This window comes from Falco naumanni, chromosome 15, assembly GCF_017639655.2.
Source record: "Falco naumanni isolate bFalNau1 chromosome 15, bFalNau1.pat, whole genome shotgun sequence".
NCBI classification, from domain to species: Eukaryota; Metazoa; Chordata; class Aves; order Falconiformes; family Falconidae; genus Falco; species Falco naumanni.
In genome coordinates, this window is record NC_054068.1 from 5,068,173 (window position 1) to 5,086,279 (window position 18,107).

Consider the following 18,107-nt stretch of genomic DNA (forward strand, 5'->3'; position numbering starts at 1 on the left):
TATTTCTGGGCTCCACAGTACACTAGACCTGGAAAGGAGACCATCAACTTGGTCGTGTTGAGAAGTCTGTGCAGATACACTTCTCACTGTTTCCCTCCTCAGACCATCTCAGAGTAAGACTGCAGCAATTGAAAAGAGCTACTTACATGGCAGTTTGAGCCATCTGAGAAGAATTTAATGTCTGCACCAATACTTCATTACAAGAATTGTCAACTGAGCTCAGAAGTAGGTAGATGAACATATTATTCCAATGAAGGAGAGAACTGTAGTAATTTGTTCTTTCATGCAGAAGGAGAGAAGCATTCCTAGTAGACCACCTCCACTCTTTTCTTTGATCACAGCTAACTGCAGACAGCACACAAAGGGAATAGGAACCTAATTCTTTCAACAAGTTTAAAGCATGACAGAAACATGGATCCAGCAATTGCCACATGTGCTACTGAGTTGTTTGACATTGCATCTCTAAGAACACCTACAATTTCATTTCATAATTCCCCAAGTGCCTTTGCACATTAATGCCTATCAGGATGACAAAGGAGAATGAACTTGAAACAAAGGACAGCCTGACAACTTCCATAAGTCTGTGCAAGATGGGGCTTATCCGGCAATGGTGATGAGCAGCTGAGACGACCTCTGGTGTCCATCTGTCAGGATTCGCATGGATTCTCACGTGAATTATGTTTTCCAGTGTCTGATTATCCTGATTTAGAGGGCAGAGGGGAAGAGCTATAGTAAATACAGGAGGAATAAAAGAATTTATTACAAGAGAAATATTTCCTGCTTTTATTCTCAGGTTTGTAGGCACACAAACTAAATCTCGTTTGTGAGCATTTAAAGTTAATTGCCAAGGAAAAAAAAGTCTGAGTACACTTGAAGGAAAAAAAAAAAACCACCACAAAAACCCCACGCTCACTCAGATGGGAAAAGGGAAAATATTCTTTAAAAAAAACATTGATCCTAATCTTATTTCTAGTAAAGCATTGATGTCAATGATGTATTTCAGATTATTGAACAAGAACAAAATGACAACAATCAAGCTTCCCCTTCGGGTGAAGTCATTCTGTTAACTGCAATTCCCCAAGCACACTAAAAATACATCTTCATTGTCACAACAAGAGAGCAATGTATCTTTAAGAAAGAATTAAATGCTGGCAGTTAGATGCACTGCAGAAATAGACAGATGGATTTTTTTTCATTAAGATACAAACTAGTTACTGTAATTAAAGTTTTTTAATTCTAATAAATAGAAAGCATGCAAGTCACTTTCCAAGATTCTCCCCACCCCCAACAAGGCACATTGCTCTGGGTTCTCAGAGACAATGGGTTCTCTGGGTTCTCAGGCACAATGTGTACTGATGGGTGAGTCTGGGGGTCCTGAGCTGTGATTACATCCTACTTGTTAAAGATTTCCTATAGGGCTTCACACAAGCTACTTTCCTGCTTTATGTTTTACTTTTTCCTGCTCTTAAGTGAAATTGTCATCCACCTTCTCACAGAAGTCAGGAAAATAAAAATTAGAGATATCGTAGCATACAGAAAGTGAGGTCCCTTCATTACGTAAGGTTATTCATAGCACCCAAGTTATGAAATTCTGCCTTAAAAGATACATCCACCTGGTGTTCTTAACTACTATAAGGACCTGTAAAAGGTAATTGAGAAGAGGTACTCTGAGTATTGATCATCTGTCCTTCCCCTGTATTTGCATTGCTCTCCAACTAAGGGCTTGGCTTCATGTAGTTTCCGTGCAGCTCTAATCACAACAGGCAAGTGCCCCAACTTTAGCCAAATCAAAGAGAGACAAGCGTCCAGCATCCCTTAAAAAACAGCTCATCTCTCTCAGAGCTATGTTTTTAGTTATAGCCTCAAAAGGACACAAAAGCTCATGGCTTAATTCCTTACTCTTCCTACTGAAAATAGTTCTTAGTCAGAAGGTGTTGGCATTTGGGTTTTTTCATTTATCTGTTTCTGCCACTCTAGAGCCAACATACCAAAATCCCTTCCTGATTGTTCTCCAGCAGTCCATAAAAATCTTACAGTAAATCCTGCAGCTGAAGACACACTGCTGGTACCTTGCTAGATGCACTAGACAGCAAAAAGAAATAAATGGCTAGTGTAAGAAAGAATATTAACTTAGTTCCACAGAGCATTTAGAGATTTCTTACTTTTGGTTTCACTTGGTTCATAAAGCAGTTGAAAACTTTTGAAGTTCTCTGCAAAGTGGAGTTGTTGTCCCCTGCTAGAAGACCCAGCTCTAAAGCAGTTGCTTTGGAACATATACTCAGGAACTCCAGAAACCCTGGAGACCTGACTCTGGGACAGTCTGTCAGACATTAACCTACCCCCCCCTCAAAGAAAACAGAGTTGTTTCTTTATTTTAGCATACTACACACTAGAGGTTTCTCACTATTAGGTTTTAAAGCTCTTTGCAGATGGGAAAGTCAGGTAGATGGGCATGCTGATAAGATCTTAGATATCTCTGGATAGCAGGAGCTCATCTTTCTAGTCATTGTACACACACAGGACATAGCCATAGGTCCCCAGACTGATGCTGCAACTCTGGGATCTTGACACTCCTGGTTTCCAATGTGCTTCCTTTATGTACTGCAAGTATAACGCAGCATCGAACATGTCAGGGACTACTCTTGGTGGCAAACAAAAGGTTAATGCTTTCTGAAGTGCAGTTACTCACAAGACCATTCTGACATTTCAGAAGTCAAGAGGAACTATTATTAGCTGTGTCTAATAATATTGCAAGTTCCCACCCATGGAATTTGTGTGCAATCCTCTATTGAATTGGCAGCCTTTGGCAGTATCACTGCCACATGATTTGAACCAGGCAAGTCTCAAAAAGCACTGCCATAGCACTGTGTAGCCAGCTCGAAAATATCTTCACTGCCCTAGGGAGATGAGTGATCCCTTCGGAATTAGTCGTTAGTGATTCATTAGTTTACAGTTCCAAAAGCTTTAAAGTAGACAAAATGTATCACAACACAGCATGTAGTGCCACAGAAATGAAGGAAATCTGTTTACAGTGCTTCAACAGACACTTGAAATCAAGATGCTCGAGAAGGATGCGGCTGTTCAGAGAGAAGCAAAGCTCCAAGTGCTGTGAGCACAGTTATCCCCACTAGGGCCAACAGCCATTCCCTGTTGCCAGGGACAGGTCTGAACCCCAGGCACACTAGCCAAGCACAGAAAGGCAAGCCACAGCTCTAGGAAGGGTGCCCACACAGAAATAGGGCAAGGGACAGGGGAAGAAACAGCCCTCTTCTGCTGGGTCTGTTTGTGCATGTGCTTCAGTGCCAAGTACAGAGATCAGAAGTTACTTGTGTCGTTCAGATACATTCACTGCCTACCTCCCCCTCAGCCACAGCTGCCTGGAAACCCTGTCAGTAAGATTGATGCTATATTTGGTAATAGGACAAGGTTGACACCAAACTCTGTATTCGAGCCAAAGGTCAGTTTTATGCATGTGGCTCTGGTGGGAACAGGCACTGCTTTACAGTTCAGATTCTTAATGAAGCAGGACAGTCTGGAGACAGAAAAAATAAATAAATAAATAAATAAAATCAAAGTCTACAGAGAGTTTGCTGGGCAAAGGAAAGGCCAAAGCTCAAAACTCTCCTCAACCTAAAGGACATTCAAAGCCACAGCTATTTCTTAAGCAAGCTCCCTGCCCTACTTTCCTCCGGCCAAAGCTAGGCTGTTGCACAAATAAAATGCCTTGGGCTAGAAGGAGACTACACAAAAAGGAGCATAACTTTGAAGGGACTAGTTAAAACTTTGTCTGGGAAAGACAGCAAGCTTGATAATTAGTCCCTGGATAAGCATCACTAGTGTAAGTATTTTACAGTAAAGAATTACTAAATAGTATAGAATACAAAAGAATATCTTCCTTGAAGGATGCTCTTTACCTATGAAACTGCAGTCACACTTTGTCTTCCTCTCTTTTTAGGCTTCAGGAGTACTACACACCTTCCAGTCCAGCAACCCTGCTTCAGCAAGAAGCCTTGCTAATAGCACTGAACCAGAGATTTTTTTTTTACAGGTGCCAAGGTAGTCATCAGATCAGATAGCTCACCAATTCACAACATACGTATGGAAGAAGGCAATATTAAAAGACACATTGATTGTTATTTAAGCAGATTTCTCAGGATTTTCTATTAATGAAATTCATGTAACCACATCACAGGAGGTGACTACACAGTGAATCAGGAAATAGGAAAGTAGGATGAGAAGGGAAAAAACATTTCTCCCTCTTGCACCAGACTTGACCAGCACAACAGGCAGCAGGGTAGTGGAAATAAATCAAGAAGGTACTATTGTTTACAGTTAAGCTGCTTCAGAACCAAAAGAACATCCAGATTCCAGTGCACCAACTGCAAAGTAGTTTTAGAAATACCAAAAATAGTTGTAGCAATACCAGATCAGAGCCCTGCCCCAGGTGCCGCATAGCCTTCCCTCCCTTGCCCAAAGAGGCTTAAAAGAAAAGTTTGCCCGATCGCTTCGTTCAAACCCTACCCCTAGAGCTTGGCACAGCTTTCTGTACAGCATGTACACCTCTAGCTTGTAGGCTGGGACATGTACTGCATGTACTTCTCTGCTTTTGAAACAAAGGAATGTGCTCACAAATCAGCAACAGTTTTATGAGGAAAAGCAGGGAGGATCTTCAGTTCCCATCATATTTGGATCCATATTCAGAACTACACATACTCCCCAGGAGTAGTTGTGACATGGGGAGTGGCAGCGTAACAGGGCTGGCATGCCCCTGACTCAGCCAGGCTGCAATTTAAGAAGCCCAGCCCTTCTAGGAAGGGCTAACTCAGGGCAAGAGCAAGCCCCGCAGCAAGCCCACTGCAGCCCCAACTGAACAGGGGTATTTACACCATAGAGCACCCAGAGAATTACAAGGTTTTTAAAGTTTCTCACAGCAGTATTAAGAGGCGGCTGCATCCAAGCTGACTAAGGCTGTAGTTAGCCGGGGATTTCGACAGAAACATTCACCAGGTACCTAGGCCTTACTTATGTATTGGTGCTACTTTTTTATTTAAAAATTAAAAAAAACCTACTGATTTAAAGTGACAGCTGCAGCAATACTTCACACTTGAAAAACTCCTGACCATCAGGCAAGTGAACCAAGACCAGCATGCCAATTATACAAGCACAGCTTATCAAACAGTAAAGATTTTGGGACGCAGCAGACCTGAACTACAGGCAAACATATGAACTTGAAAAAAATAATCTAAATTTACTTGCACCTTTACTCCAGCATCAGGCCAATGCACAGATGCTGTCCTGAGAAGAGCAGATATAAAACAGTGGATCTCAGGCCCAGAAGCCTCTGTGCTACCCAGGCTCCCAAAGCAGAAACAAGAATGCTAGTTTGCTGGCAGTCATCACACACGTGCAAGGAAAAACTGCAAAGTAACTATTTTCCTATTTTTGTTTTCTTCTCAATGTTTTGAAAGGTCAAACGTATTTGCACTCCACTGTGTTCTCTTTATCAGCGCTTAAACTCAGGCACTGCCAGCTGAATCACAAGTGGTGCAAACACCCCAGAAAAACAGTGTCAGAAGGAGATCCATTGTACAAAATGGTACACTCCATTGTCAGGGGAGGGTCGTTTCTATTTTAGACATGGAAGGACCTACAGAAGACTAACAGCTAGTTTGCAAATGTGTCTGAAGTCAAGTTCTTTTCCCTTTAATATCTGCTTTTCAGCTGGCCTCTAAGGGATGTCAGTGAATATGAGAAAGGGGATAGATCTGTGAAACTATATTAACAAAAGTGGTAGGGAAAGGGTTATCATAATATATGACAAAGCTTTGTAGCATCTATGTCTCATAACAGCTGCCCCACAATACTCATTGCAGCAAGACATTGCCCAGCTTTTCCTAGTATCTAGCTTGATTCTTATGTATTGCTAGAAAGCCAGAGTTCTCCTCTCCTCCCAGGTTGTCTGTGATTTCATTTTCCTTTCCATTTTCTCTGGGATATACTCACTTCCACCAGTAGGCAGCTAAAAAGTATGCTTATGTTACACTGAAGACATGTGGGAAACCACCTTTTGATATGCATAAAACAGTTTCAGACAGTTAAAGAAGTGACAAGCCAACAGTTCCAAAATAAATTGCAACGTGCTCTCCTGCAATGAAGCTGGTTTGGCCTCACACCCTATATCCAGTCAGTTCTCTCCTTTCTTATTCCCTCTCCAGTCAACTAGTGACTTAAAACCTAGGCGATACCTTCCTCTATTTCAGCTGTTCAGTAACAAGTTTCCTCAAAGCATCAGTAGAATGGATTTAATGATCACAAACACAGCAATATCAAAGCAGCAGACAGGGATAAATATTGCCCATGAAGACAGGAAGTAATGATACCAAATAAGTCCCACCAAGACATATAATGTAGAAGAGAAGAGTTCTGTGGCTGGACAGCTAATGAATGCTGGAAACAGATACGGTTTTACAAAGGATTAACTTTCCTGCCTCTCTTAAACCAACATGCTGACACACAGAAATGTGCGTAGAACAGATTAAAGTACTGCTGTTTCCAGATGCCAACTTCAGATCCAGATAGGAACAAGAACTCTGGATATGGGTGTCAGCCTAAACTATCAGTTAAGGCTGCATGTAAACAAAGATATGGAAATCAAGCAGGATCAGACTAGATGCTGCACTCCATTCCTATATACACCTGTTAACTCTATTGCAAATACAAAAGGCTGCTTTCTAAATCCTAAAAGCTGCAAGATGTTACAGATTTGAATACAGGGTTTTTTTCCCCTTCCATTTTCGCATGGTTAGGTTTGATCTTCTTTCTTGTATTCCTCAGTAAGCCAAAGAAACAGACAAGAAATTCAGCAGCTATGTTGGCATATTTATTATCAAACAACTATCCCAGTACTTCTGACTCTAAGAAATCACCAATTTAAAACCATTAATGGGGTAGCTAAATTAAATTCTCTTTTCCATGCGCACAGATAGAACTAGACTGCTGTGAGGGACTGAGAAAGAAAGGAGTAGGGCAATATGAATATACCAAGAAATGCACGAGATCCAGGCCAAACCTAAGAATGCAACAAATTGTAACTAATTCAGCTAATACAGTAAGCGACTATTAAACACTGCACTAACTCCAGGCAATCTACAGATTCCCAGTGAAAATAACCAGGACCTATGTAAAATGCTAAAGGAAAGCGACTCCTTAAGTGTGTCTGGTTTTCCTCGTGCTGCAAGAAAAATCCCCATCACCTTGTCATCTATCACAAAAGAAAAACCTCTATAAGCACCAATAACAGGGATGGAGTTTCCAAAAGGGCCTGTTGAAGACCATCTGAAGTAAGTTAATATTAGCAAAAAGCATTCATCCTTTCTCCCAACACTAGAAGTTCTGGAAGAAAGTTTGAGTAGAAAAACTAAGAGCACTCAGACTATTCAAATTTTTTTTGAACAGATGAAGTGGAACAGACAAAAAGTAATTTGAAGAAGGAAATTACAGGAATGCTGATACCTCCAGGCTGACTGGAGGCAAGGCAAGGAGAACCACTCATGCTGTGCGTGATTGCTTTTGCTTCCTTTATATCCCAGCTAAACTCCACAGCCTGAGCATGCAGAAATCAGTCAGGAACAAGTTGGAAAAATTATTTTGTTCAGGTTCAACGCGAGTTTATAGCAGTCAAGCAAGTCTGTTTCTATTTTAGCCAAACTCCTTCGGCTACCCATAATCAACATTTAACTCCCATGCATGGCAAGAAACAGGTTCTGTGCTTGTGTGCCTGACTCATGAGGGAACAAAAGCTTTGAAAATTGCATTCCTGGTAGGCAAGTGTAAGAAGATTGAATCCTCATTTCAGGAGGACATAACCATACAGGAAGAGGCAGCTGTTCCGCAGAGTCAGAGGTTAGCTTTCAATAATCCATACAAGCCCACAGAGCCACGTGTTTCAGGCTTGTAACAAATGTTCCATCCACATGTAATAGTCCCCTCAAGGAATTCAAACATTTACATGCGTCTCGCTAAGAATGGCACTTTAGGACAGCACCAGCACACCTCTGGAAGGTAGGCATAGGAGGGGAACAACGATGACCATGCATCTCACCTGCATGAGGAGCCCAAGCATTCGGTAGCTCTGCCTCCTCCCATCTGAGGAAAGGCAGGAATATGGGAACCTTTATCCGAAAACAGGCAGGAGGAGGAAATATTCTTCCATTGAGACTATGTCTCACGTTGCAGTGGAATCCAGCACCTCCCCCCTACCCAAGTAATGGAAGCATAGTTTGTTGCTTATTATCTGCCTCCGTCTTCTATCCCAAATTGTTTTGGTCTCAGATGTTGTGAGTATATATAGCACCGCCAGCCTCATCCTCCTCTGCTCCAACTGATCACTTCACCAGCAGCCATCAGACAAACACCCGTTATAAGCAAGTACACTCCATCTTCCTTACGCCTAGAAGAACTCTGTGCAGTTACCAGCTAAACATTTTCTTTTCTTAGTTTCTGTTATATGCAAAATACTAGCTGTATAGAGATAGGCAGTTCTTTGGCAAATCATAACTAATTATATTCTTGAAAGTTGAAAAGCATTATTAAAATAGTACTACATATACCAATTTCTGATTGGCCTAAAGACTATATTTATTCTGGGCTCCCTCCAATCAGAATTAATCTTTCTATAGTACGATGAACTGTCACTACTGAATCAACACCAGCAGCAAAAGTGACAGCAGCCTACATCATTACTCAACTAAGATAACAGAACGAAAGTCATTGAAACAGGCAGATGTTGGAGGCTGTCTCCCATTTCAGAATAATGTTCCTGTCGTAACTCAGCACTTATTTTAGGGTAGCAAGGATAAATTCATTACCATTTGCAGGGTGCTCAGATATAATAGTGATAGAAGCCACGTAAGCCTCCCAATACATACATAGTAGAAATACACATGGCATTGATACTAACCATCCTTCACCTAGATAATGCAAAGCAGGGCAACGCAATCAATCCCTGTCTGCTGGAGACCTGCTCCCACATTACTGCAAGCAACAGTTTTGCTGTTGCAAACTCAGAAAACTAAGTTTGAGAGATGTGCGAAACCAGAAGTCATTTCCACAAGATACAGAAGTTTCAGCATTTATTCCCAGCATCCTTACCTTATTTCCTGGTAACATGTTGTATCCAAAATCATCATCTAAAGAGTTGATTTTTTGTCAGACTGCAATAATCAATACCCTCACTACACAGAGCACCACATTTCTGCATTGATAACCAAACTGCATAGATGCAACAACTGGGGAGAATTATTGAGGGCATTTAAAACTGGAGATTGTATTCTTTATAATTTTTAAATGAGATTTTTTTTAATTGAAAGTATCAGAAGGAAAAAAAAAATCCGAAAATAGAAGCAAAATTCCTGAACAGTAGTTTAGGTGGGTGCAAAAAGGTGTACATCCCATTACTGTTAGGCTTTAATGACCACGCTTATCCCACTGAACATTATCTCCTGCAATGAAATTACCACATATTAAGGAAAGGTGATCAAATAGGGGCCTAAATACTTCAGTGTTCAGGTCAGAGTTGTGTATAAGTAAGCTGATGGATTATCAATATTCATAAATCAAGACTTACAGAGCTCAGAGTCCAGATAGCTCAATCAAGTCATGGATTATGAACACAAAAGACATTTTGGAAGAGAATAAAACCACTTAGCTTGACACTTATGATACAATCTTCAGGTAGCAAACTAATACAAGTGCCCAGAAATCAAAACTAATTTTTATGAATTGTGCTATTTTAATTTCATTCTCATTTATCTTTACCCGTAGATATTCATTTTGCATTTCACCTGAATAAGGATGGTAGATAATACCCATGACTTTCTGGCACTTGCAAGACCAGTTATCTTTTCTTGGGAGAAGGTCAAACTGAACACCTTTTAATTCAGCTCGTTAGATAACTGTACTGAACAGCTCAAACCTGCAGCTGAGATATCCATTCCTGCTACACAACCCAGTTGGACTTGCTCAGCTTCCTCTGATAGAGCTCTGAAACAACAGGTTTAAAAGGGAAGGAAATTCCCATCCAATTCTAATGGCTAATTCCATCTCCTTTCATTTAGAAAGCAAAGTACCAGATGCTCTGGGTTTCCTGCTTTGTCAACTATAGCACAGCGTTATGCTCAGCTCTCACATTTTGATATAGCTGTTTGTTGTCTGATAAAACATGGTTCCTCAGGGCAAAGAGAGGGCTGTCTGCAGAGAAACTTATAAAGTACACTTTATTTGGCAACAGGGGAACTCAAAGCCAGAAGTTTGTCTATGGGAAAATACAAGATCTGGGAACACTGTTCCCAGTTTTTAACTCTGTTCCCAAGCAGTTACCAAGAGTTGGCTCAAAGTTAAAACATAACAGACACTTCAAATACCATCTTACATCAAGATAACTATAATAGGCTGGAGAAGGGGCAACTTCACATGATTTCTCCCCGCCTCCATCCTTGTATGTCCATACAAGCTATGGACCAGCCTCCCAAATAGCACATGCTGGGATAGCTCCCTACCTAGTGGATCCAGGTAGAATTTCTGCTTTTATCCAGTGACAGACTCCATGGAAAGCTGACAGCTTTTATTTTACTCTTATGGGTTCAAAGTCCCTTATATTTGACTCCAAGACTCTTCTTTAAAGACAGTTTGCACAGAGATCCTTCTTGCAGTTTCAAGTTATGCCAAGACAATGAAAATAAATAGATTAAGTGTCTATAAAGTAGATGATCCAATTATCAGCATGGTATGTTGTAACATGTTTTTTGTTCCATAGCAATTCAAACAAAACTCAATATGCTAACAGTTTTATGGACTGATTTGAAGCAATATGAGACATTATTCTTCCTCTTTCTACCTGTGCACAGATGTATTGCTGTCCATGGGGCAGACACCCATTTAACGTATAGAATCAGTACTCCCACAGCTGTGTTTCCAGTCAAGCTTGCCAACTTTGTCCTGGGGCAAGTGAGGAGCACTCACACTTAACATAACTTAGGGGAGAAAAAGGGGCCAGTCTTTATCAGTAGGCTTCAGCACACAAGCAGCAATAGCTATGAAAAGCTTACAGGTATAGGTATTTGCAAGTGAACATCTCTTATCCTAAATTCAAGCTGTACATATACATATTTCTCTGCATACAGCCATATTAACAATACTTGACAGCTTAATGGCCTAGAACCCATGGTATTCAGCATTTTGAGTCCTTGTTACACTACTACCACAAGGTCCATCTGTCGCAATTGCTCATTTGCCAAGAACTTCTTCAAACTTTCAGAAATCCACTTTCTGTCTGTACTCCTATTAACATAGCCATCATACACACAAGAATTATTTGCTCTTCATTACATACCAGACTGCAAAATTCTTGGGAATTAAATATTAGCTTTCAGAAATATATACATTGACATTAGTAATAAGGAATTAAACATCAGTTGTTCACAGCAGGAGAAAGAGTTTAGACCGAAATAGATAGCTATTATTAGGTTTGGATTGTATTTTTTTTTCAAATGGTAATTTGGGGAATAGAACCTTTAACAAATGGAGCCTGAAAAACCTTAAGCAATAAAAACTTGATCATTTCTAAAAGCTGCATATGGGTGCCCAATTTTGAGTCATGTCAAAAGCTTGAAGGCAGATGTTCAGCTTCCTAAAACCAAGGCCCATAAAGATACCAAATTAGACACCCAGACATGGACATTCATAGATATCAGAAGTTATTTAAACACCTTAATCAACTTTTCCAAGTGGTTGGAGATACCGATAACTGCCATGTGCTGAAAAGATTCACCCCACTTTTAATAGCTCGTATTTATTTTAGTCTGTTAAAGCTGTTTTAACCAGCTCCATCAAACCAGATCTTCAATTCCTTCTTTTTTCTTTAGCCAAGAATGTTAATGGTGCAAAACAGCAGAATATTGGATAACTTAGTAGTGCAACGAGTTCCCTTCATACAAAACAGTAAGGCTGTCAGAGTTAGATTCTTCCATTTGACAGGGAATACAGTCTGCATCAGAACCCAAAGTAAAAGCAGAGGGCAAATTTCCAATACCTTTGAATAATGAAACAGTGGTTAATAAATCAAGTCTTGTTTTTCACTCTTGTTTGGCATTTAATACCCTACTGATTTGTATATACTAACATTGTGCTAGCTGCAGGACACATGAAGCGACAGAAAAATAGTCTCCCATATGGGCTGGTCCCATCCATCTGGTGATTAGGGTAGGGCACAATGCAACCATATGGACATGATCAAGAACCCACTAGTATCATCCAGAGTTAACTGGGAAGAGCTATAGCCCACTTAGCAAACTAAGGATGATAAATCCCTCTCATTCTGTTTCTCCTCCCGGTGGACACGGTATATTTGTCTTTTTTCCTGCACAGATGAAGCTTTGCTGGTTAGAATACTAGTGATACATAAAAAAAGTGAATTTAGTATGTGTACCTGACAAAGATGGAATGAAGAAATTATATCCATGAAACAAAAAAAACCACTAACCTCACATTCCTGCCTCGAGTCCCAGATGAAGCCCCCCTTCCTCCCAAAAGGTTTACACTGGCATAGGAACTCTGAAATGTGAGGCCAAAATCCTGACACACAGCACATTGGTACAACCCAGCAGCTGAAGATGTGACTCTAGTAGTGATGCAGAAAGAGTCTAACACTAACAGCTTTGTTATCTGGCTTGCCCTTAAAGATTAATAGGATGGGAAAAGCCTACCGATCTAACAGCGAACAGGAAGGAAGAAGGCAAAAGGCAGAACTTCACATTTTCTTGAAGGGGCACCACTGTTGCTATCTGCAAAGTTCTAATAATTCCTGTTGCACTGGCCTATCGAGATACCTTTTTGAAATACTTGTTGCCTAGCTGACAAGTCACTAAGGATCAAGTCAATAACCCCAACGGATCATGGCACAAAAATATTACATGTGCTAAAATAACCTTTTTCAATCTTTGATCATCAGAAACAGAAACCAGGTCCCAACATCTTAAGCGGTACACAACAATGTGTTCAGTTGTAATGCCATAACCCCAGAAGCATTTTCACAAGCAGTTTTCACTCTTCCATTGAGACAAATCCCCCTTATTTAGCAGTAAGGAGGGGTGGTCTGGTTCTGTTAAGAATAACTTTAAAAGGTTGAAGCTGTTGCCTAAAATCATACTAATTACCAGGGGCCAACCTTCTCTCCAAAGCGATACTTTGACAAATAGCACAGCATGACTGCTGGAATGGCTCTGTGTTTGGAGAGACACCATCTTTTAAGTGAGGTACGTAAGTGGAAGATCTTTTTGACTGCATAACCAAAAACGATAGCCTGTAACTGCCAGGAGTGTCAGTCAGCTCACAAAACACCTATTGGTACAAATAATTGTACATAATAATTAGCAATTGAGTTTCTCTAACATTTTTAAAGTATTTTTTACAACTCAGATATAGCACAAGAGATACAGAACTTTTCCTCTAGAACTCTCAAATAATAAGCAATCTTAAACAAAATAAGACCTATAGCAACATGATACAACAGGTAAATGCTTGTTCAGAATTTGAGCATCATCTTTAGCATTATAACTGACTGTGTGAACAAGATTTTTCTTTTTTCATGAAGCTGATAAATTTCTTTTGCTTTTAATACATGGGTGCTGACTTTCAAGCTGTGCATGGAGCCCTCTTCTGGAGAAATTTGAAAAAAAATAAAAGCTTAAGAATGCAGCAGAATGGGCTATGCATAAGAGTTTGAGGACTAAATTAATCTGGTCACTATAATGCTAAGCTTGTAAAAGCTATACATTTCTCCAATTGACTTAGTTGCAACCCAGTGGAACAGGACAGTTATTGTTAAAGCTATCAGAAAAGACTTTTTTCTTTATCTTGTAAGCTTTACTTTATGTTGATTCACCTGCCTGCATGAAATTCATAACATATAAAAACAAGCCTGTGAACAACTTTTGTTTTAACACTAATATTTGTATATAGGCGTTCAAAAATAAACTTCAGAAAAAACGTAAAAAAATTCTGATAAATATAAAAATTTATGTATTTACTGCTTACTGTACACTGTATAGTGAACTGTACAAGCTACCAAAGTACACCTAGTTTTTATTGTCAGCCTCAGATCAATAAAGCTGTATATTAAAGCTATATTTTGTAGTTTTAGAGGTGATCCTGAATTAAAGTATTACTTGAAACACATTCCTCAGCTACTCCAACTAATGTTGATTTCCTTTTGGTGAAAACAGGACAAATAGTAGCAGCATAGACAAAGCCTTTGCAAAAAAGTTTCATTTATTTCCCACCTCTTCACTGCAATTTTTACAAACTTACTTAATGGGATGCTTTGTTGAAATGAGCAAGTGATTCCCCATCCTCATCATGCCTCAAAGGGCAAGTTTGTTTCTTTTATATATATTTAACAAATGCAGTTGAATTACATGCAGACCAAGAACACAGAAAAACAAATCTACTAATTTTAGAAAAGATCTTTTATTAACAAAAAAGCCTTTTTCAGTTCATGCTCTTATGAACATAAGAATTCCCTCAAACTTTTTCTACACTGTAAACCACTGTCATTACTTTGAAATGAAGTTATTCCTATCTTCTACTTCCACAGAAAGTATTGCATTACTAGATTGCTATTGCTTAGAGACCATTTTATCAAGATTGAGCTTTGCTGGTTCCACTAGCACTGTATTATACGAAGCATTATAGCTACTGCTAAGGGAAGAAAAAAAGAAGAAAGACGACATAAAAAAAACCCACAAGATGTGTTACAACCACTACACAGCCAGATGGCTGCATGTTTAATATGTTGTTTCTCACATTCTTCTGTTTACTTTTCCTGTCACATGAAAGTTGTGCATGTGTTGTGTCAAAGAGAAAAGCCAAACAGCATTTCAGCTATTCCCTTTTCTTTCCCAAGCATGTTATCATCTTGAGTTCATGCTTTCATCTGCCAATATTCAAGCCCCTATACCTGAAGACAGAATTATGTACACTTCCTTGTTATGGCCTAATTCATTAACTTAGACATGATCTATAAAGTAAACTTGGAGATGTGTTAAATCATCAGGTGGAAACATTGTCAGATAAAGCTACATAGGCTATTAAAGAGGGTGGGGTGCAGTTTAAGCACATAAATACAAAGCAACCTTAAAGCACCACAAGCTCAGTCCTGCAGTATACTAGAACTCCTCTCAGCTCAGCAACACGAGAAACTCTGAAGTATTACTGAAAGTTAACAATGAAGTGCAGCTGTTTTCAGAATCAGGTGTTCTGCAACTTGACAGATTTTACGTAGAAACTGTTGTTTTAAGAAAATGCCAGCTATGTGGTTTAATAGGCCTTAGAAGTCCATCCTCCTCCATCACACAACTACTGCTTTTCCTACAAGGGACCACTAAAGAAGATCCAAACTCAAGCTGATTAACTCAGTAGTGTACTAGAGAAAATGGCCAACAAAAGGGCTGAAAACACCAATAAAGCCAAGCAAACCACAGTCTAGATGGCGGGTCAAGCCCAAGGTAAGGGAAGACCAGCTCAGTATATCCAAAAGTTACCTTTATGCTGTCTTTGCCCTCTCCCCCCAGCCTCTCTGCTCCCTGAGCATTGCCTCCCTGGGAAGCTTTGCCAGCCCAGCTGCTTGCCCAGGCTGGATATCATCCCACTTAGACAACTTCTCCTCCCCAGAAGCCCTTCAGGTAATCCTAGCCCACCTGAGAGCCCTTCAGCCCTCCCCAGGAACAGCAGCTTGCCCACTCGTTTCAGACAGTCTCAGGGGAGCTGCCCACCGACCAGCCCTCCTACTGAGTCCCCCGAGCCTCAGCCTGAGCTGTTAGGGAGGCCCTGCAAGAAACTCCGCACATATCACCAGCACACACTACTCTGCCTCCTCAAACTCATCATTCACCAATGCATTCAAGCATCATACCTACAGCCCAAAGCAGCTGCTTTCATTTGTTACACCCCCTGCAGCAGGATAGTTATCCTGAACCCACCCAAATGCCTATGTGCTTGCTCAAATGAGTTCCCCGGCACCAAGACTCCCACTATCCCATAACTTCAGCCACCCACATTCACACTTTTACTCCTTATCAGGTTAAGCCAGGACCCAAATATCCTAGCCTTGGTCACAGCATACATGCATCTAGTTCACCCTGCTGCTTCCTACTTACACACTCTTGGTGTGTCTCCTCTCAGCAATAAAGCTCTCCCAGCAGCAATCCCTCACCATTTTTCAAAATAGGATGGTAAGGAGAAAAAGCAGACTAAATGCTTGCTCGAGATCACAGTTATACAAACACATGTGCACAAACTCACCGTCCCAAGCACTAGTTTGACACTCTAAAACCTACCACAACCCCATAAGGGTTAACAAAACCACTTGATCACAAGTCAAAAAGAAATTAACTTTTTTCTCTACTCAGTGGCACTGGCATCCTGTGCACTGTCACTAAATGCAAGAGTTTACAGAGCTAAGACAAAGGAAGGAAGGAGGCATTTAAACTGGACAATAACAAAGGATTTTCAAACCTTTCCAGAGCTTCCAAAAAGTAAGCCCTGTAACAGCAGCAAGATGAAAAAAGAGCAAGCAGAAGGTATTGAGAAGTCAAAGCCCAGCGAGTCCCCTTGCTCTGACAGACAGCAGCAGCAGGGCTTTAGCAGCTCCGTGTTTTTAAGGCTGGGTGTTTTTTCCTCAGCTTTCTGGCAGAGGGGGATCTATTACATTTAATAAGAGAAAGGCTACATAGCAAGTCACTAACAGAGTATTATACATCTATCAAGAGAGTATGGGGAAGGGAACCTTTTGCAAGGTCTGATTTTATTTTTCCTCCATATTCCCCCCCCCCCCCCTTTTTCTTTTTTTACCAAAAAAAAAGAGCAATAAATAATGTGAGCTGCCTATAACCGGCTATAAGCCTGCTCCCCAGCAAAAGGCACAGAGGAAAGAGGCAAATCAAAGTTGCAGCATTTGATACGACAGAAAATATTGCTGCTGCAGCTGCAACCGAGACACTTGAAAGATTCCCTCTACCACCCTTCCTGAAGGAAAAAAAAATGCCATATATCACACAGCAAATTTGTTGTAATTGTAAATCAAAGAACTAGGAGATTCCACATTCCTAGCAACTGGCTTATAGCAGAGATCTTGCATCTTTCAACAGTAATTCAAGCAACATAATTACTCAAAAATCAGACCTGAATCACAAATACTTTCAAATCCAAATGCACAAGAGAATGAAGGTGAAAGAAAGCAAGGAAAACACACACATTTCTTACCTGGGACAGCAGAAAGGACAGAGTAAGTTGAGTTTTGTGCTGCATTTTGCCAGACTAGAAGGTACCAGAGGCTTTTTCATTCATGCACTCGGCTGCACTGAGCATATTTTCACTGTGAAACAGCCTTTGAGAAGAGACTCTGCCTTGAGAGCCAGCCAACTTCCCAAATAGATCAGCAGCATCATCACTAAAGCATTGGATAGACTCTGATGACCAGAACCAATGGCTTTACAAGGATGATTTCTTCACAAAGCATCCCCATTTTGCATCACACATATTGGGCAAGCACCTCTCACAAACACAGCACCTTTAGAAAGGGTTTTGCTTTGGTGTATTTGTGTTTAGTTTCAGTCTAACGAATTATGCCTTACAGATCTCAATAGTATTTTCTCTTTTAGAGAATGGAATTGCACAGAGAGAAATAAAAGCAACTCTAAGCACCGCTGCAAAGAGATTCTCTTTATTAAAATGTTAATAAGGTATGCTTTGTTTTCAATAAATCAAAAAAATGACCACTGCAGTTTTAGTTACTTCCAAGCCTTAGAAGAAGAACACAGTGAAATTTCTCAGTGCAGCAGAAATACAGATTATATTTTGTGTTTTCCCCTCAATCTCACAAATCACAACGAAGACAGATCCATTCCAGCCTGCAGAAAAAAATCCATCATAAGGCAATAGATTTTATTAACTGCTCAGGTAATGGCAGAACTGGCTTTTGATTCAATGAACTTGAATCTAGGGCAAAGTTTCAAAGGTGCATGCCCTTCAATTACAAAAAACTTTCCCTGCTT

The 18,107-nt window shown here is 40.3% G+C and overlaps 1 protein-coding gene across 2 annotated transcripts in view; it reads right to left on the reverse strand.

Annotated features, from left to right (window-relative positions):
* CDH13 (cadherin 13) overlaps nt 1–17,452 on the reverse strand; it is a 504,987-nt gene extending 487,535 nt beyond the window's left edge. For both annotated transcript variants that reach the window (XM_040614995.1, XM_040614994.1), the window contains exon 1: nt 17,317–17,452. In XM_040614995.1, the coding sequence (XP_040470929.1) occupies nt 17,317–17,361 (45 nt within the window). In that variant the 5' untranslated portion in view covers nt 17,362–17,452. The remainder of the gene's footprint in view (nt 1–17,316) is intronic.
* Nucleotides 17,453–18,107: the final 655 nt, after the last annotated feature.